Source organism: Musca domestica, unplaced genomic scaffold, assembly GCF_030504385.1.
Source record: "Musca domestica strain aabys unplaced genomic scaffold, Musca_domestica.polishedcontigs.V.1.1 48, whole genome shotgun sequence".
NCBI classification, from domain to species: Eukaryota; Metazoa; Arthropoda; class Insecta; order Diptera; family Muscidae; genus Musca; species Musca domestica.
In genome coordinates, this window is record NW_026712340.1 from 4,558,241 (window position 1) to 4,580,434 (window position 22,194).

The following is a 22,194-nucleotide window of genomic DNA, read 5'->3' on the forward strand; positions in this document are numbered from 1 at the left end:
TTATATATAGTGGACCCGACGCAGCAAATGTTTTTCTGAAAGAACTAATTCAGGATTGTAAATTTTTGTATGATAGTTACCTAACCAAAACGAAAGCTATGAATACTCTAACACCCGAAGAAGAGACAGCCTTTCTTAGGGATATAAATTGTCGTATATGTGGCCATATTTTAGGTAACGATAGGGTGAAAGATCATTGTCACTTAACGGGGCAATATCGAGGTGCGGTACATAACCATTGCAATCTGCAATATCATCTACCTAAATTTATTCCAATATATTTCCACAATTTTTCTTCGTACGACTGTCACCTCTTCTTTAAAGAATTAGTTGAATTTGGAGGTGAAATAAGAGTCATACCTCAAAACAAAGAAAAATATATTTCCATGTCTTATTTCATTAATATGGATAACGAGTCAACCGACTCTAGTTCTTTAAAAAGTACAGTTGTTGTAGGAGAAGAAGAAGATTCGAGTGAGGAAGATGATGAGGAATTCCAGCAAGAAGAGGAAAGTGAGGGCAAAAAAGAGAAGAAAAAGAAAATGAATAGATTAGAGCATCGTTTCTTAGATAGTTTTCGATTTATGCCTACTAGTTTGGATAAATTAGCAAGGAATTTATCTCGAGATTCTTTTGTTGCTGTCAGATCTCATTTTCCTGATGATGAAGCATTCGAACTTATGACTAGGAAAGGAGTATTTCCCTACGAATATATTTCATCATTTGAAAAATTGAAGGAGAAACAACTTCCCCCTATAGACCAATTTTATAATAAGTTGACAGATACTGAATGCTCGTCAGACGATTATAGGCATGCAACAAATGTTTGGTCACATTTTCGATGTCAAACTATGCAAGACTACATGGATTTGTATTTAAAAGCTGATGTCTTGCTTTTAGCAGACGTATTTGAAAATTTCAGGAGCTTATGTATGCGAATTCACGAACTGGACCCTTGTCAATATCTCACAGCACCATCTCTATCTTGGGATGCAATGCTACTATGTACTAAAGTCGAACTTGAGCTACTCAGAGATATAGACATGTAAAATTTCTGCAAAAATGGTATTCGGGGAGGGCTTACCCAGTGCTCAAACAGACACTCGGTAGCAAATAATGAAGATGCTCCCAATTATAATAGTGCCAAACCAGAGGTAAATATCTATTATTTGGATGTAAATAATTTATATGGTACAGTTATGACTGAGTGTCTCCCTGAAAAAGATTTTAGATGGGTGGAGGGTTATGAAATGGAGAAATTCAATGATCCAGCTGTAATATTATCTATTCCTGACAACGCTCCTACTGGTTTTATTTTAGAGGTTGATATTGAATATCCACCGCACCTTCACGACAAACATAACGATTTACCTTTTTTGGCGGAGAAAAAGTGTGTTGAGGGCTCAAAAACTGAAAAACTGATTGCAGATTTTACTGACAAAACATCATACACCATACACTACAAATTACTTAAGCAATCTCTGAAACATGGACTAATTCTTAAGAAAGTCCATAGAGTTTTGGCTTTCACACAAAGCGCTTGGTTAGCTCCTTACATACTGAAGAATAATGAACATAGGGAAAAGGCTGAAAATGCCTTTGAAAAAGATTTTTTTAAATTATTGAATAACTCTTCATTCGGTAAGACAATGGAGAATATCGACAAAAGAAAAACTGTGAAAATTGTGACAATGTGGGTAGATGAGGCAAACCAAAGAAGAAGGAATGTTGCTAGTAAATTAATCTCGAAGCCAAATTTTCACAGCCTTTCGATATTCTCCGAAAATATGGTTGCTATTCAAATTAGGAATGTCAGAGTAAAATATGATAGACCATTGTACTTAGGGTTCTGCATATTAGATTTATCAAAGTGGGTGATGTATGATTTTCTGTATGATTTTCTAAAAGTGAAATTTGGTGAGGATTTTATTCTAAATTATATGGATACAGATTCGTTCATATTAACATTTTACGGACGGAATTTGTATTCCGAATTATCTTTAGATGAAATATTGGCTAGATTTGACACCTCAGGGTTTTCAAAAGAAAATAAATATAAACTTCCTCTAATTAATAAGAAAAAACTTGGCATGATGAAAGATGAGAATGACGGAAAAACAATGGTTGAATTTGTAGGCCTTCGTCCTAAAATGTATGCCATCAATGTAGTTGATAGCGAAGAAGTAAAAAAATCTAAGGGAGTTAAAAAGTCGGTCCTAAAAAAGTATACTATAGATAAATATCGAGAATGTCTTTATAACAAAAAGGTTTTTTACGGTACCATGTTTTCGTTTAGGTCAAGACAGCATACAATATATACAGACAAAATTACTAAAATATCGCTAAGCCATCAAGATGATAAACGATTTATTCTCGAGGATGGTATTCACACCTATGCTTGGGGCCACTATAGATTAAATAACCTTCATGAAACAAATGTAAATAACTCAAATGAATCTGTCTCAATGGACTTGGATTAAAATATAAATTTAATTATGATTTAAGTTTCAATATATAGATAAAAGAGCATAGTAATAATATTAATTTAATTGTCTTTACTCACTATAAATGTCATCATATTAATATTTTCTCGCAACACAAAATGTTTAATTTTTAAGTAAATATAAGTGTATTATATTTTAACTAGTCTTTAACTATTCTTATTATAAAATAAAACAAAATATTTTTGTTTATAAATTTATGTAAATTGCGTTTTATTGAAATATTCTTGCAAAGGTGAGTATAAAATAGATTATACTACTTTTCGTACAATTCCTGTTAATGGAACGTACTCGACCAGACGATCATGTATAATTAAACAGTACGCAGAAGTGTTTTGTGGAATTGGTTTATTGGTTTCAAATTGGATTTTTAAATCGATTGGTCCATTCTTAACAGCTTCGTTTTGATTGCTAATGTCAATAACGGCGATGGGCTTGTCTTTAAAACTTGCATATGTAAGAAGTGGTTGTGGCTCCCTCATGTAATATGATTGTTGAAACTTTGTATACATGTCATATAGTACTGCATAGCCATTTTCTTCGAACTTTACATTCAAATCATCGTAAGGATAGGTTTCAGAGTTCAAGTGAACTTTGATGTTTTTAAGTTCGCAATGTTCCAGCTTGTTGTCTTTTTCAAATATCAAAGCAACATATCGTGGTCTTTCATGATTGACAGACAATTTAACACTCCAACTGTGTTGTCTTCCACCAGCAAAAGATGGATTAAAGTAGCAGTCCCAGCTGCGGAATGCTAAAGGCAACGCTTTTCCATCCTTAATAGTTTTCAAGAAGCTGATTTTTCTATAGTCTGATAATTGAATGTGTTGTACTTTCCATACAACATTTGTTATGGTGAGTTTAATTTCCTCCGTATCCATGGTTGAATAACACACATTTTATCGTTGGCACTACGCAAAAGAATCAAGTCATGCTTGCTGTTGCAAATTACTTTATCAAAGTCCTCTGCGAACCCTAGTAGACGGTTTAAGGGTACACAAAAATTAAAGTATCCTACTGATAAATCATTATCAGCTTTCCATCCCGCTTTGCTCATAACCTTACTTTCGGATTCGCTTAGAGAAATCCAATTTTTAATTTCTGTAGTTATTCCTAGATAACGAGTACGATCAATTTCAACACCATTTAGTTCATAGCGAATTTCATCAAACATGTATCCCACACAATTATTTCTCAGTCTTGCATTTTGCGATACTTCTCCCTTGCTATTTTTCAAATTTCCTTCAATGAATAGATAACTCTCCGATGGAAGTATGTAAAGATCCTGATTTTGTATACTTATCCGAATTTCATCATTATTTTTAAATGATTGAATATATGGAACATAGCTGTGGTAGTCTCTCTTTACAATATTCTCATCCGAGAATGGACGCTCATTAATGTTAAGTATTTCAGACATTTGGTTTGACTTTAAGCTTAATAAGTTTTAAAAACTCTTTATTTTCCTTTGAAATTGTAGGTCTTGTCGGTTTGACAACTTTGTGTTGAATGTGTCTTGGTATTTGTTTATGATTGTATTTATTGTAGATAATCATGATTGCATTGGTCTTATATGAATACGTAGCGTGATTTCTTCCTCTCTAAAATTTATAAAGCGACCTTCTTGATCTACTATCTTTATCTCCGGACGACCGATTTCTTTGACGTTCACTGGTAAATAAATGAGATTCATTGGTCTCTCTACCAATTTATATCCCGGAGGAACATTAAGAGCAAATTCATGTAGAATATGCGTTGGCGACCCATTCATGAATGATCCAGTTACAATATTGCAGTGTATTTGTATGGCATTAACCTTTAAAATGTCGACTTGAAGGTTTGAAATATGTTTTTTCCCAGATTCTAAGATTTTTTCGGTAAAACCAAAAAGCTTGCCTATAGATTTTTCTTTATCAAAGTAAATAGGATCATGAGAAGACATGATTTCTACTTTTAGCGTATTATTATTCGCCTTAATTTCAATGGATCTATTCTCGTGGATAGTTTTATATTCCGTTTCCAAGTAATTCGCAATATCTTGCAATTCATAGGATCCTATAGGTATTTTTATAATATTGTCTCCAATGTGAAAGAGATTGTTATCATTATCCACATTGGGTATTGAATTGTATGATTGGAAATCTATTAGGCAACACTCATAACTACTATTTCCCAATTCAATTGGGGGTAAATATGTTGAATGTAGAATTGGAGATTTACCGGACACAGTAAACGTTCTTGACATTGCAAAATTCTTTGTCGTAATAATTGAAACACAAAATATGCATACGTATATAAGGGTTTTTATTTATTTAAATATATGCTTGTATATTGTATATCTACATATTAAGATTATATGATATGATTCTTATCTATCCATGAATTATGTTTGTCTGAGAATCCCAGCCACTTAACCAAGACTTTATTACCTTTTGTTTTTAAAATTTTCTCAACTAAATACGTGTTGGGATATTTTGTGGGTAAAAGTTCTTCTTTGTAGAAACATCCTTGGATGGGATTTCCTTCATAGTCTTCTAATAAATAAGTAGCGGGGTTTGTTATTCTTATTGTTCTTATCTTGAATATTTCCGTAGTCCAATTTGGCGTGTATCCCTTTTCAAATTGATGTTTATATTTGCTAATGCGTACATGATCACCCACACGAAAGTTTTGTCTCCTAAAAATTTTTAAGTGGTTATAAGCAGATTGCAACAATGCCTTCTCATTCGATGAATTTACTTGAATAGGGGCCATTTTTATTGTTCGATGTTTTGTTGAGGTGTTTTATTGTATTGTTTAACCAATTCTCTATAAACATCAATCCATAGATAATTCCCATTATAACTGAACTCCTTCCACATTAGCGACTTCAAAGTTCTATTAAAACGCTCAACAATTGAGGCCTTCAATACACTATATGTGGAGTAGTGGTTTATGGAATATTTCTGCATTAGTTTTTTAAAATCTGTGTTGAAAAATTCTTTTCCATCATCGGTTTGCAAATTTTTTGGAATTCTTCCTCTTTGTAAGATTTTTTCAAAAGCCATAGAAACATCCGTTGCCGTTTTTGTTTTAAGGGCTTCACACCATGCGAATTTCGAAAATGTATCGATGACAGTTAACAAAAATCGGAACCCCTTGTTTGCTTTTGAGTAACTGCCCATTTCAACTAAATCTGCTTGCCAGAGATCATCAATACCCTTTGTAATAACCCTTCGTCTTGGAAAGTTTTTTCGTGCTTGATGATGAAGTTCATTTACCAAACCCCGCTTTTCCATTGTTTTATTCGGTATGATATATTAAAGCTGGTGAGTTGAATGGAGCTTGCGATAAGGCTTTAAATATTTCGTTTTGTGAACGTTTGAGTTGTGATATTTCTTCTCTTAGGAAGGTGCACTCTTGAATGAAATTTTTCTTTAAAATTTCTTGAATGTGCTTGATTTGCGTATGTACGTATGCTTGGTTGACCGCATCCGCTCCTTCTGCTGGAGATGCAACATTCCTAATCTTTTTATTTTGCACGTTAAGGTTGTTATCTTCATCAATATTGACTCCCAATAATCTCGAAACATTTTCTCTCACTGCTATTGATTGATTTTTTTGATTGTAATGATGTCCAAACTTGTCAACAGTCATATGTTGTATGCTCCTTGAGAGTATTATTTAATATATTATATTTCCTTCTCGCAGTTCCTCGATAATAGAAACAATTTCATTAGTATGGTTATTGTTTCCGGCTTGTTGTGATGCCAACAACAGCTTTAATCGTTCTATCAATTCGTTGGGATCGTCCCAGTATATATAGTTGGGTTTACCAGGATTTATTGTCAGTAAGCCTTTGCCGCTGTGAGTATCCTCTATTATATTTTTTATTATTTTCTTATATTTTTGTCCCCTGTTGGACTTTGTTCGTCCATTAGATTCATAGTTTATTTTATGCGCATTTGTGTCTAATAATATTGTTTTGTAAATATCGAGTTCTGTATGATCATAGTTCTTGGGGTCTTGATAAAACAACAGTTCAAACAAACCGGGTGTTAATGCCCAATTTTTATTTCCAATCATAATCTTTTCATTGCTTATTTTGAGTGGTTGGTCCCCAAATCTCCATTCTCCATTGTTATCTTTGTGTGGACCATAGACTACATCTAGTTTTTTAATTTTCTTCAAGAATGATAGATTCATAGGTTCCTCATTGTTGGAATAAAATTTGTCGTCGTCTTGTGATGTATTAAAGGAATCGAAATTTTGTGTGTAATCTACTTTATGCTTTAACCCCTCCAATGCATTGGAATCTAACTTAACATCTGGTTTATAATTCTTAAGGGGTGTACTTGTAATAATAGAATCTCTGTACATTTCCATTTTCTCTTTCTTAGGCATAATCATTTTGGAAGTATTTTCAGTTGAAAGCTTTAGTAGTTTGTTTATTGGCTCCGTTATTGGTTTGAAAGTATTTTTCAATTCTGTAGTTTTAGCTTCTTCACCCATTTTAATGCTTTGAAATTTCTTTTTCAAGACATTTCTGGACTTAACAAGCCGTTTCAGCATTTCCTCCTCCATGGCTGTAGGTGCACTAATATAAATTAACATTTGCAAATACATTAAATAATATTAAGGTTGAATAAATATATGAAAGCCTTTTCTGTATCTTCCAGAGTGAATTTCGTCATCCTTGGAAATCGTTAGAAATCCATACTTTTCCTTCCAGCATTCATGACAAATTTTTTTGAAATCTTCAAAACTAATGTCACATCCGACGTGATCATTAAATATATGTCTTAAATTCAGATCATCTTGTTTAAACACGATTATAAAATTCGCATTATCACGCAATAAATGTTTTGGTATACGTGTGTATGTTTGACACAAATAAAACGAATCAACATTCTTATGTCGCCCCATACTGAAGTAATTTTTAATGTTGTTTTGTTTATCGCATGCAACATCATCAAAAATCATGATTGAGTTTGGCTTTATTTCGTCCGTTTGTATAACATCGTCATTGTTATTAAATGTATACAATCTCATCCCCTTTATAGTGGATATCAGTTTCTTTAGGTACTCATATTTTGTCTGATACAGCGATTTTGAGTAAATGTAAACATTTTCAAATTTTAATCCATTGGGGCTTTCTATCAAACTAAGCATCACATTAGTCTTTCCACAATTTGATGGTCCTACTATTAAGGCTCGTATAGAATCAGGCAGCAAAGTACTATGTCGAGGGGTCTTTCTTTGCATAAAATCCACATTTTGAACAATTATTTTAGCTTGTTGTTCCAGTAATCTCATGATTTAAACTAATGAGTAGTTTTAAGAAAACATTCATATTTATAATATAATCAAATATAGATATTTCTTTCGTTCAGCGTCCCGCTAAAAAGTATAAAATGATTGTTTACAACACGAAGCGATTTATTAGAAAGAAACACGTTCAAGGAGGAGGACTGGTAAATAAGTTGATTAACTCTTTACCCGTTGAACTTCATTTACCAGGATATCAATTTTGTGGACCTGGAACAAAGCTAGAAAAACGTATTCAAAGAGGAGATCAAGGTATTAATCCATTAGATGCAGCGTGTAGAGCACACGATATTGCCTATTCACAAAATAAAGATATTGAACAACGTCACATTGCTGATCGTGAACTAACTGAACGGGCTTGGGAGCGAGTAAAATCGAAAAATAGTAACATTGGAGAAAAAATTAGCGCATATCTTGTAACTAACATAATGAAGGCTAAGACAAAGCTAGGCATGGGTAATAAAAACCCCAAACAAATATTGGGTCAACAACTTTTTAAAAACGCTTTAAAAAAAGCTACAAGTTCCCTTAAAAGCAAAAAACCAACTGATATTGATGAAGCCATAAAAATAGCCAGACATGAAATACAAAAGACGTTTCGAGGAAAAAAATCAAAGGTCGCTATACCGCGAGTAATAAGCGTGCCCAAAAGAGGTGGATTTCTTCCTCTCATTCCCATTCTAACTGGATTAGGAGCATTGGGAGCCTTAGCATCGGGTAGTTCAGCAATTACCAATGCCGTTTTAAATGCAAAAAAAGCCAAACAAGAGTTGGATGAACAAACCAGACATAACAAAACAATAGAAGCTATAGCTATGGGTAAAGGTCTCTATCTCAAACCATATAAAAAGGGCTATGGAATTTATGTTGATGAAAATAAAACTCCAAAAAACTAATTAAGCAGCTACCCGAAGGTCCTCTAACCGATGTAAATATTAGTTTTTTTGGGAAAAAATATATACCTCACTTTAGAGGTGTTTATATGCGTGATAATCTACCTAAGAAACCACATCGAATTGAATGTGGTATCATAAATTTGGATGTTAGCAGTGGACCTGGCACGCATTGGGTGGCATATAATAAAATCAATAATAATATCGACTATTACGACAGTTTCGGTAATCTTCAACCCCCGATAGAAGTTTTACGGTATTTGGGACCAGCTATTACATACAATTATAAAAGAGATCAACGATTTCATACATACAATTGTGGACATCTTTGTTTAAAGTTTTTATTGGACATGAACAAAATTTTATAAATACTCCAACATCGATGATATCCCCTCCATTCAAATTCAACTTTCCTAAGAAGATGATTGAAATCAATAGATCGGATATTGCACTGGTTGATTTTCAATATTGCCATGGAAACCACAAGAGTATTTTCGTGAAGGAACTATCATATATGTGTGGTGCTTCTGTTGTTCCACATTATTTTTTGTTTCGTCCACCTTTTAATATAAAAGAACTTACTGGGGAAGCATGCAGAACAAATGCCTACACCAAGACACATGTGAATGGCTTAGATTGGACAGATGGAGAAAAAAATTATAATGATGTCGAGAAAGCTCTTACACCATTGAACAATTATCAATATATTTTTGTTGTTGGACAAGAAAAGAAAATCTTTTTACAGAAATATATTCATTCTACCATTATAAATTTAGAAAATAATATGAAACTTCGAGCTTGCCAAAATTATTTTACAAACTGTCCTATACATTTGGACACTAGATTTAAGTGTGCCGTAAATAATATATTTAAGATATTTGTATTCATTGAACAAAACTGGAAAGAACTTGGCTACATACTAGACGATGAAATTAATAAAGTTAATAAATAAAAACAAGCAACTGTATTATTTGCATAAAACTTTATTTAAAGCATTAAAGGTAATGAAAGTGAACAATAATAAGAAAATGGGTGAACATTTACTCGCTCCACGACCACAAACATCTACACCAATTTCAGAAGGTGTACAATTCCAATTTTTTGAAATAGTTGGGACATTAGTTGTTTCACGCCCTTCCAGTAATGGGCAACGATATGTCAACCTTGAATGCTCAGTAACAGGACAATCAGTTTGATCCCAACTATGAATGTTTACTTTACAAAAATAACATCTGGTAATATCTCCTACTCCAGTATAATAAAGTCCTACTGCAGCCATTGTCTTGGGATCTGGATAATTTAAAGGCCAGCGAGCAAAGGTTTTTAAGCGTTCGTCTTCCTTATTAAGAAGAGACATCTTCCTTTCTAAAGCTTCACTAATAAACTGAAATATTTCTCTGCACACATTAAAATGAAAACAGCTTGCAATTTTTAGTTTCAAACAAAATATTTATTTACTTTTCAGTTTATGTTAAATATGGTTGATAAAAATAATCTGGTTGATCCAAATGTTTTAATTCTAGTTTGTAAAGACTCTTTCCGCTTCCATCTTTCAACACAGTTTTCGTCACAGAATAACCCCCACCAGCTATTTCTTTTATGTATTCATCCGCCAGCGAGAGGAATCTTGACGGCAAATAGAGGATAGCATCATTAATTTTCAGCACAATTCTTTCCCCATATTTTGTATTTGTTCTAAAGGCGCCATGGATGTTGTATTCTTTGTTATCCTCCATTTCTTTCAAAGTTATTATTTTTTTATAACTGAAAGAATTGAATAAGTTTATTAAATCTGCGTTCGCCATAATATCACGTTCAATGTTTAATTTTATACTGTGAGCCTTACTTGAAATTGTCTTCTATATATAGGAATATTTAACGCGAATTTCACAATATTACAGAGTTACTAGAGTTTTTAATTTTGAGCATAGTTAAGCATGTTCTCATTCATGCTCCAATCTATCGTTGAAGCAGAATTTGTCATGAAACTCTGCAACAACGCTTCCCCCCAAATTCTCATATCCATTTCACAGAAATCCAATTGTTAGTTAATGTAAACAATGGTGTTTCCTTCTTCAAATCCCTTCAATCTTCAATACCGAATTGATGCAGGGTTTGTCATGAAACTCTTTCAGTTTCAATTCTCTCAAATTGCTACATAATGTAAACAAATTCTTCATCGACAAAACTATCAAAAAGCGATCGATATAATGTATCAAAATGCCTGTCCACACAAGAAGAATTTGCTTTGATTGGCTACAGCAGCATTTTTTAGTGTGTATATGCTACAACATTAATTGGTGGTTAGATGTCGCCTATATCGTTTCGAGGGAAATGACTGGAGAGCCATCTGGACAAAATAATAGAACACACATCTTCTTGTTGACTATGATACTAACCAAATTTGTCTCTGCTATATTCACTTCTCATATGGTGGATCTCTCTAGCCCCATTCGATATGATCATATTTCAATAGTTTTGGAGTGTGTCTATGCTACAACATAATTTATGGATAGTATGGATGGAACTCACCGTTAGATGTCGCCTATATCGTTTCGATGGGAATAACTGAACATTTTTGAGTCGCTAAAATTATAGACAAATTAAAACAAGTACAACGAAAAGTTAGTTTTGTCTTTTTATCTCATCATGTTTTGCATAGCCAACATGCTGATTTTCGTGTTCAACCCACTCGACTTCGTTATCGTTTTTCTTAAAACCCCTGAAATATCAATAATTGCAGCATATTTGTCAATTGAAACTCTTCTATAATATATCACATTTATTGAAGTCGATTTCTTGAAATATATGTTTTCAAATAAATTAATAAGCACATTTGACTGCAGTAATCAGCATGTTGACTATATAAAAGCATTCTGAGAGCCATCTAGATAAAATGATTTTCTTCGATACTTACCTCTTTCAGATGTGTTTCTGCTATATTCACTTCTCACATGGTGAATCTCTTTAGCCCCACTCGATATGATCATAATACTTTTTTTTTTTTTTTTTTCGGAGGGTGTCTCTGCTAGTGGTGAATATTAAAACTTGAAATGTCACCATCCCATACACAGTTTTGGATTGTGTCTGCGCTAAACTTAGCGCCATCTAGTAGTTCATATTAAAACTAGCAACGCCAACGCCAACAGCCCCAATAAAATTTGACGTGGTACAATTCAAAAGACAACATCCCCAATATAATTTGCCGTGGTACAATTCAAACGACAACATCCCCAATATAATTCACCGTGGTACATTTCAAAAGACAACATCCCCAATATATTTCACCGTGGTACATTTCAAAAGACAACATCCCCAATATATTTCACCGTGGAGAATTTACCCTAATCAACATCCCCAATAGAATTTGCCGTGGTACAATTCCCAAGACAACATCCCCATTAAAATTCACCGTGGTGAATTTACCCAAATCAACATCCCCAATAGAATTTGCCGTGATAAATCGTGGTGAATTCCCAACATCCCCATAAGCACACTACTTCGCTAAAATCATAAAAATACCGAAAATATGGAAGTACCGTTATATGAGGCTATACCAAAACGTGGACCTACATGGCCCGTTTTCAATACCTTGTCATACTGCGAGCCAAACAATGGACTTATTGAAGGAACATGTGACGGCAAAAATCGTGTCTCATTTTTGCCGCAACAAAATACTTTTTTATTGAATTTTATTCTTATGTTTCCAAGTATTTTTTGTAAACAAAGTACAGTTCGCATTTATTGCCATATCCAGATGAAATTTTGCACATATCATTTGTTTGGCCCAAGGACGAACCCTATTGAAATTGGAGATAATCGGTCGAAATTTAGATATAGCTCCCAAATATATCTTCGTCCGATTTGCCCTTTTTTGTGCACCAAACGTGCAATATCAGCCCAAATAGTATGGAATTTTGCACATACAACCAAATTAGGCCTGAAAATAAGTATGCCAAATTTGATCGAAATCGGTTCAGATATAGCTATAGCTCCCATATATATTGTTCATCCGATTTGTTATTTTTGTCCTCCGCAGCCATAATATGCATTCTGTAACAACAATGTTTGGGGAAATATATCAAATGCAGCTCAGAAATACCTTTGCTAAATTTTATCGAGATCGGTTCAGATTTGGATATAGCTCCCATATATAACTTCGTCCGGTTTACCATTTATTGTGCACCAAACGTCTAATATTTGTCCAAATGGGATGGAATTTGGTACTTACGACCGAATTGAGTCCAGAAGCTAATATGTCAAATTTGGTGAAGATCGGTTCAGATATAGCTATAGCTCCCGTATGTTCATCCGATTTGTTACCCACAGCCGTAATATGCACTCCGTAACAACGATTTTCAGAGAAATATATCAAATACCACTCAGAAACATCTTTGCCAAATTTTATCGAGATCGGTTCCGATTTGGATATAGCTCCCATATATATCTTTATCCGATTTCAAATGGGCAATACAAGTCCGAATTTAAAAGATACAAATGCTTCGGCATATTGAGTCTTTTGAACATTAAAGTATAATTATAATCGTAGCGTGTATGATTGAACTCTCCCATAAAAACTTTTAATTGTTATGTGGAGCTCTACTAAATTAGCAAAGTGGTGTAGGGTATCATAAAGTCGGCCTCGCCCGACTTGAAGACTTTCTTTACAGGTTTATGTTATTTTAAGTAATGAATTTGTATAATGAATTATGTTAATTTAAGTTAATAGTAACTACTAAAGTTTTTTGATTATGCGGCTATGTTTTTTGAAGAGATAAGAATGTAGTATTAGAATAGTACAGTTGTGCCCAAAATATTTTATATGAAGACATAAACAAGGTCCCGTTAGTCCTGACGCCAATGACACAAACAAGATCCCGTTATTGTACAAGTCACGTGGTCGACTCAGCAACAGAGGGCCGACGTCGGGAAGGCCATTGGAAGTAGCCTGGAATTCTCTGTCGAGAGCATATAGGACAGAAGAGGCCTAGCTTGGGGATCAGTCTGTGGTGTACCGGCGAGCTAAGTGGAACGTGCGAAACAAATAATCCCACTCACCTGGTAAGTGAAACTCCAAGTGTTAAGTGAAAATTCAAGTGCCGTCGAGGGCCTTGGATATTGAAGAAAATAAATCGGAATTTAAGGGGAAACTCAAGTGCCGTCGTGGGCCTTGGATATTAAAAGGAATTAAATCGGAATTAAAGTGACAATCCAAGTGCCGTCGTGGGCCTTGGATATTTAAAAGCAGATAAATCAGAATTAAACTGAAAATTCCAGTACCGTCGTGGGCCTTGGATATTAAAGGAATTAAATAGGAATTTAAGTGGAAATTCAAGTGCCGTCGTGGGCCTTGGATATTAAATGGAAATAGTATACAGTATTTTTCGGTTAATTGAACCTACGGTTAATTGGTTTCCCCGCTTAATTGAACCACATGATAGGGCAAAAAAATATTGAATAGGAAAACACATGTAAATTTCCTCGGATAATTAAATCCGGTTAATTGATTTTCCCGCTTAATTGGTTCAAAATTCTTGTCATCAAAAATAAATTTCCTCATATTTTTCCCCGGATAATTGCATTATTATTGAAAAATAATCTGGCATCTTTTAATATACACATGTGACATCACTTGTAAAAAACATTAGGTGGCATCTCTACTAATTGAAAACATATGTTCATTGCTAAGGAAAACCGCGAGAAAACGTAAGTGTTTAATTTGTAGTATTTGACAATAACATTGGAAATACATTTTATTTTATTGTTAATTTTTTGTAGGCTATGAGTGGAAAACGATACGTAACTCTTACACTAAAGGATAAGCTTAAAATTTTATCTGAAGCTAAATGCAAACAGAAGTCTGAGCTGTGCAAAAAGTATGGGTGCTCTCTTAACACATTGAATATAATTTTGCGAAATGAGTCCGAAATTAAGTCTAAAGCCTCCAAGTGGAAATTGTCAAGCAAGCGTGTACGGAATGGAAACAATATTGACGTTGAAAGAGCGCTTCAAATTTGGTTCGAACAAATGCAATCATCTGGTGCAGTGATTTCCACACACATGTTGATGGAAAAAGCAGAGCAGTTGGCTCAACAAATGAATTGTGATTTTACACCATCAACAGGTTGGTTATGGCGCTGGCAACAGCGACAAGGAATTAAGCTGAGAAAAATACATGGGGAACAAAAATCTGCGGATTCAAATGCGGCGGAAGATTTTTTAAGTTCAGTTGTACCAAATATAATTTCAGAATACGAGGAGGCCGACATTTTCAACGCGGATGAGAGCGCTTTATTTTTTAAAGCTTTGCCTCCAAAAAGTCTTTGCAAACAAGGATACCGTAACACTGGATTCAAGTCATCTAAGGAGCGCGTAACATTACTTTTTATATGCAATGCGACGGGTAATTACAAAAAAGTTATTGTAATCGGAAAGGCTAAAAACCCACGTTGTCTGAAAAGTAAAGTATCGCCCTTAAAATACTATTCGAATCAAAAAGCATGGATGACAGCCGATCTATGGAGCGAAATTATTCTTAATTTAGAAGAAGAAATGGCTTCACAGAAACGAAACATTGTTCTGTTTGTAGACAATGCGTCTTGCCACAAGAAGCCCCAAAATTTGAAGCACATAAATATACAGTTTTTACCAGCAAATACAACAGCAATAAGCCAGCCCTTAGATCAGGGTATAATTCATGCCTTCAAGTCATATTATAGACAGAATATTGTTAGAAAGCAGATTGTAGCTATGGAGCTAGGGAAGACAGTTGAAGAGTTTTCGAAGTCAATTAATATTCTACAAGCAATGCATATGAGCGCAGTTTTTGGATGGTTAAACCAACGTCTATTAAAAACTGTTTTAAAAAGGTATTAAAAATCGGATTTTGTTTTTGTTCATGTTAGCAATGCTAGGTGTAATTTTACAGGCGAAGTTAATGAAGACGTCACCCGAAGAAGAAAATGAGGAAACTGAAAGTTCCGATGAGTTTGAAATAGCGGACAATTTAAGAGAAGAATTTGAAAAATTCGTAACATGTGACGACAACGTAGAATGTAATGGAGTGCTCACTGATATGGAAATTATTAAAAATATTTTGGATTCGGCTGAAGATGAGGATGAAGAGCAAGAACATGATAATCTAAAACCTCCATCAGTTCTAGAAGCTTTAAAATACATACAAGAACTTCAGACATTTTTTTGTACCGAAAATAAGTTCCTATGTGAGTTAGGTAATATGGAGTCTTATATCTTATCAAATAAATTAAAAAATACACAAACGAAAATTACAGACTTTTTCAAGTAATTCCTTTAAAATGTAAACAAGATGTTTGTTTTTCTTTTTTAAATAATGATCTCGAAAAGTGTGAATATGTACGACATGAATTTATTTGTCCTTTTTATTTTTTAAACACTATGTAATATTTTAATACCTACGTGAATGAAGGAGCTTTATGTATATGTACATATATGAATTGTTTTTATGCTTTAAGTTTATGTTCTTTTTTGTAATACCTACATATGAATTGTTTTTTAGTTTATAAATGTGATTTCTTTGTACATCTAATATGGACATAAATAAATAAATAATTTTAAATACTTAAAATGCTCATATGCGATTTATTTTAATCCATTGGTAGTTCAAATTATAAGTGATTTATGTAATTGAACAAACCGTTCACTTAAGCGGGTATCGGTTAATTGGATTCTCGGTTAATTGAACAAAAAAATGTGCAAATTTTGATGTGCAATTAACCGAAAAATACTGTATAGGAATTTAAGGGGAAATCCAAGTGCCGTCGTGAGCCAAGTACCAGCAGTGAATCAGCTTTAATACAACCAGCCATAAAACGACCACAGTAGCAGCAAGCCGTAGCACCTGACAACAGACATAAATATATGTATCGAAATTTGTAGTCTTTAAATTGTTTCGAATAAAGCGGTACATACTGAATTTGGAAACGAAAAACTATCGCTTTCACTCTCAGTCACTTCAATATAAATTTTCTGTGACGAACCCTACCCCCGCGAGCGTATCCCAGCGACCGGAGGAAACTCGACGTTACAAACATTTCAACTACAACAATCTTTCGAGAAATGGACCGTTAAATTGGCCTCCTCAAAATCTTGTGATTAAATAGACTAAAAGTTCACTGTATAGCTCTTGGAGTTCTTACTTTGAAATTTGATGTCTATCTTTCGAGAATTACTACTCGACCGATTTGGAATTTTATAGCCAAGTTTGAATTCAGTTTTGCTCTGATATGAGTATTAATTCCCAGCTTTAATTTATTTCCAATACTTCCATCATTTAATGCAAATAGCTAATAAAAAATATTATTTGCATTAAATGATAATTTAATATTTCCAAATGGAGAAAGTTTTTATCATCGTTACCCTATCCCTACCCCTTTTATGGAATGGGTAATTGGAAAATGACTGGATAAAAATTGTTATTCATTCGTAACAAAAATGTAATATTTATACTCACAATTACGTGTACAAACATATGTTTGAGTGTCTGCCTGATGTCTGGTGGCCAGACAGACAGATCGATGGCTCAGACATGAAAAAAGTTCCTTCTGTTGGAGTAATAAATGAATGTAAATGTAGCGATGTGCATGTGGAGCATCCTTGGGGAAAAGAAGTGAGAACCATGATTAATAACCACGTTTAAGCAATTAGTTAGCTGAAGGAGAGAAAAAAAAAAACATTACACTGAGGAGCAAACAAAAATTTATCAATGAAGAGATATTCTACACCCCAATGGTTCCGGGTTAACTCGTTGGCTTTGACATTCCTGGTTTAATATTCGCTTATCTGGGCAACTGGAAGTTCATTAGTGTCCTTGGTTTCTGTTCTGTCTGCTGGCTAAATGGGAACTTTATTTTTGTCTTTATCTACAAATGGAAAGTTCACATAGTCTTGAGTGTAGCTGGCCACCTTTGGTCAGGACCAATGTGAGTCACATCATGTTGTGATTAATTAACCACAAACCCATAGTTGCAGATAGGAATCCGTCTAACTAGCGTTATGTTGGGCTTCATTCTATCCCCCGACATTCTGTCCATTCCATCTTTTATTCGACTGTCCGAATTTGTCGTATTCAGCAAATGTTTATTCGCTGACCAAAATGACGGTGATTAAGTCGTATTGTAATCTATTACACATGTCCACTTTTGGGTGCCACAAAAGCTTCTAGAGAACATGTCATAACAGGCATTCCACGAAATTCCTCGTTATGGAGCCATTTGTCTTGCAGACGAAACTTAAATAAACATCCATCCTTCGTCCTTGTGGCGTAGGGGGTAGACTATGACGAGGGTAGACTATTTGTTAACCGAAAAAAATGCTTAGCTGACTGGTCACAAACACTTGTTGAGAACACGGTCATTTTCTAGAGAGCAAACCCAAGCGAATAGTCCTAGTTCGAATGGCGTATCCAGTTAAAGAGCTACTCAGCAAGAAATGTAACCGTACAAAGGCAAATAGCTATCGTTGTACAACTCCTCCTTTTCTGAGTTACAACAAACAGATTTGATATTAAAATCCTCGTAAGCATTTTCGTCATGTGGATCTATATGTGTATGGCGACTTTGATAGTTCTGATGAGATACAATGGCTATAGGGGACAATCGCACACATTCTTACGCTCAGAAAAATTCGTAAGCATGGATTTTTAGGAATATTTTCAGGGTGGTATCAAAGCTTTAAAATTAGTTTTTTTAAGGAATATCTTTCGATGGCTATATAAGTGAGGACTATTAAAGAATATTTTCAGAGGACCTATCAGAGCTATAAACTAGGGTTTTTAAAGAAAAAATTCAGAAGGACTATCAAAGCTATAAGCGTAGATTTTTGAAGAATATTTTAAGATAGACCATCAGAGGTATATGCTTGGAATTTTAAATAATATTTTCTGAAGGACTATCGGCGCGATAAGCGTGGATTTTAAAGAATATTTTCAGAAGGACTTTCAGAGCAATAAGCCTGGATTTTTAAAACATATTTTCAGGAGAATCATCAGAGTTATGAGCGTGGATTTTTAAAGAATATTTTCTGAGGAACTTTCAGAGCTATAAGCGTGGATTTGTAAAGCGTATATTCAGGAGAATTGTCAGAACTATTACCATGGGTTTTAAAAGCATTTTTTCAGGAGAATTATCAGAAGGACTATCAGAGCTATAAGCGTGGATTTTTAAATAATACTTTCAGAAGGACTATCAGAGCTATAAGCGTGGACTTTTAAATAATACTTTCAGAAGGACTATCAGAGCTATAAGCGTGGATTTTTAAATAATACTTTCAGAAGGACTATCGAAGCTATAAGCGTGGACTTTTAAATAATACTTTCAGAAGGACTATCAGAGCTATAAGCGTGGACTTTTAAATAATACTTTCAGAAGGACGATCAGTGCTATAAGCGTGGACTTTTAAATAGTACTTTCAGAAGGACTATCAGAGCTATAACCGTGGACTTTTAAATAATACTTTCAGAAGAACGATCAGTGCTATAAGCGTGGACTTTTAAATAATACTTTCAGAAGGACTATCGAAGCCATAAGCGTGGATTTTTAAATAATACTTTCAGAAGGACTATCAGAGCTATAAGCGTGGACTTTTAAATAATACTTTCAGAAGGACTATCGAAGCCATAAGCGTGGATTTTTAAAGAATATTTTCAGAAGGACTATCGAAGCCATAAGCGTGGATTTTTAAATAATACTTTCAGAAGGACTATCAGAGCTATAAGCGTGGACTTTTAAATAATACTTTCAGAAGGACTATCGAAGCCATAAGCGTGGATTTTTAAAGAATATTTTCAGAAGGACTTTCAGAGCTATAAGCCTGGATTTTAAAACCATATTTTCAGGAGAATCATCAGAGTTATGAGAGTGGATTTTTAAAGAATATTTTCAGAAGAACTTTCAAAGCTATAACCGTGGATTTTTAAAGAATATTTTCAGAAGGACTTTCAGAGCTATAAGCCTGGATTTTTAAACCATATTTTCAGGAGAATCATCACAGTTGTGAGCGTGGATTTTTAAAGAATATTTTCAGAAGAACTTTCAGAAAAACCGTGGATTTTTAAAGAATATTTTCAGAAGGACTTTCAGAGCTATAAGCCTGGATTTTTAAACCATATTTTCAGGAGAATCATCAAAGTTATGAGCGTGGATTTTTAAAGAATATTTTCAGAAGAACTTTCAGAAAAACCGTGGATTTTTAAAGAATATTTTCAGAAGGACTTTCAGAGCTATAAGCCTGGATTTTTAAAACATACTTTCAGGAGAATCATCAGAGTTATGAGCGTGGATTTTTAAAGAATATTTTCAGAAAAACTTTCAGAGCTCTAAGCGTGGATTTTTAAAGCATATATTCAGGAGAATTCTCAGAACTATTACCATGGGTTTTTAAAGCATCTTTTCAAGAGAATTATCAGGATAATATGAGTGGATGTTTAAATAATACTTTCCGAAGGACTATCAGAGCTATAAGCGTGGACTTTTAAATAATACTTTCAGTAGGACTATCGGAGCCATAAACGTGGATTTTCAGTGCATATTTTCAGGAGAATTATTAGAGCTATGAGCGTGGACTTTTAAATAATACTTTCAGAAGGACTATCGAAGCCATAAGCGTGGATGTTCAGTGCATATTTTAGGAGAATTATTAGAGCTATGAGCGTGGACTTTTAAATAATACTTTCAGTAAGACTATCGGAGCCATAAGCGTGGATTTTCAGTGCATATTTTCAGGAGAATTATTAGAGCCATGAGCGTGGACTTTTAAATAATACTTTCAGAAGGACTATCGAAGCCATAAGCGTGGATGTTCAGTGCATATTTTAGGAGAATTATTAGAGCTATGAGCGTGGACTTTTAAATAATACTTTCAGTAAGACTATCGGAGCCATAAGCGTGGATTTTCAGTGCATATTTTCAGAAGAATTATTAGAGCTATGAGCGTGGACTTTTAAATAATACTTTCAGTAGGACTATCGGAGCCATAAGCGTGGATTTTCAGTGCATATTTTCAGGAGTATTATTATAACTATGAGCGTGGACTTTTAAATAATACTTTCAGTTGGACTATCGGAGTCATAAGCGTGGATTTTCAGTGCATATTTTCAGGAGAATTTGTAGAGCTATGAGCGTGGACTTTTAAACAATACTTTCAGTAGGACTATCGGAGCCATATGCGTGGATTTTCAGTGCATATGTTCATAAGAATTATTAGAGCTATGAGCTTGGATTTAAAAACCGTGGATTTTTTAATAATATTTTTAGAAGGACTATCAGAGCTAAAAACACGTGGACATTTATAGAATGCTTTCTAAAGGCTATCAGAGCTATAAGTGTGGACTTTTAAATAATACATTCAGAAGGACTTTCAGAGCTAAACACGGGATTTTTTTTAGAATATTTTTTAAAAACCTATCAAAGCTATCACACAGTTCGTGTTAGACCTTCGTACCTTAAATGCACAATTTGTTCAGCTTGACAAAAAATTTTAATAAAAACTTCATACATCGTACGGAATTTTTAGACTTTCAGGGATTTAAATATTAATCCAGCTTTTCCTTTTTGGAATGTATAATCGAAAAATGATTACTTTTAACACCAAAAAGTCTTCAAAATATTTCATTTTGAAGTCCGCCGAGAAGGATATTCGCAAGACTATTGCACAATGGACCCACATCCAATTATTCTGTACAAAAATATTTCCACGTCTCCATATGTAAACCTAGATACCAGCAGTGACTTCAATATCAAATTGCAGCTCCATCAATTAAATCAATACCAAATTTTGTAGCATTTTGTTTTTTTTTCGTACAGATAAAGTACGCATTTTCCAAAAAAATCTCCATATCTTAACCTCAGATCCCAATTGCGACTATAAAATAAATTTTCAGGATTTCAGCTCTTTAATTGTTTACTTTACCAAATTTAGTAACATTTACTACAATTATAGTACACATATCGAAAACTAGTTCCTTTTCATAACTACAGACACCAACTGTGATATTCGTTTCAATTTTCAGGATTTCAACATCTTCCCTTCACGCAGTACCAAATTTAGTAACATTTAGAATTTTCCGTGCAATTTTAATACACATTTCCAACGCCACCTTTATATCCCAATCCCTGATACCAACAAAGAACTCAATTTCAAATTTCGGGATTCCAGCTCTATCCCTCTTATTTAGTACCATTTAGTACTTTTCGAACATTTTTAGCAAAAATGTTCTAAATAACCTCCATATCTTATTCACTGACTCCAACAGTGACATCTATATCAAATTTCAGGATTTCAGCTCTTTTTCTTCATCCAATATCAAACATAGTACTATTTGGTACTTTCAAAATTCCTGTTTAATCCGTTCGCCTTAAACTGAACTGTTCCAGGCTCTCGCATTTCTAAAACCACCTTTAAGCTCTATCCATTCACATAACAACAAATGGTAACATTTTAGAAATTTAATAGCATTT

General features: G+C 33.9%; 1 protein-coding gene across 1 annotated transcript; it reads left to right on the forward strand.

Annotated features, from left to right (window-relative positions):
• Window positions 1-14,344: 14,344 nt before the first annotated feature.
• LOC101887926 (tigger transposable element-derived protein 6-like) lies at window positions 14,345-16,429 on the forward strand. The gene is made up of 3 exons (XM_059127859.1): window positions 14,345-14,407; window positions 14,480-15,570; window positions 15,630-16,429. Exons 2-3 carry the CDS (start codon window positions 14,483-14,485, stop codon window positions 15,637-15,639), a joined length of 1,098 nt encoding a protein of 365 aa, XP_058983842.1. The 5' UTR covers window positions 14,345-14,407; window positions 14,480-14,482; the 3' UTR covers window positions 15,640-16,429.
• The last annotated feature ends 5,765 nt before the right edge of the window (window positions 16,430-22,194 follow it).

Bases quoted from the DNA above. Each gene is read 5' to 3' on its own strand.
- LOC101887926 (XM_059127859.1), top strand. From the start codon at position 14,483: ATGAGTGGAAAACGATACGTAACTCTTACACTAAAGGATAAGCTTAAA.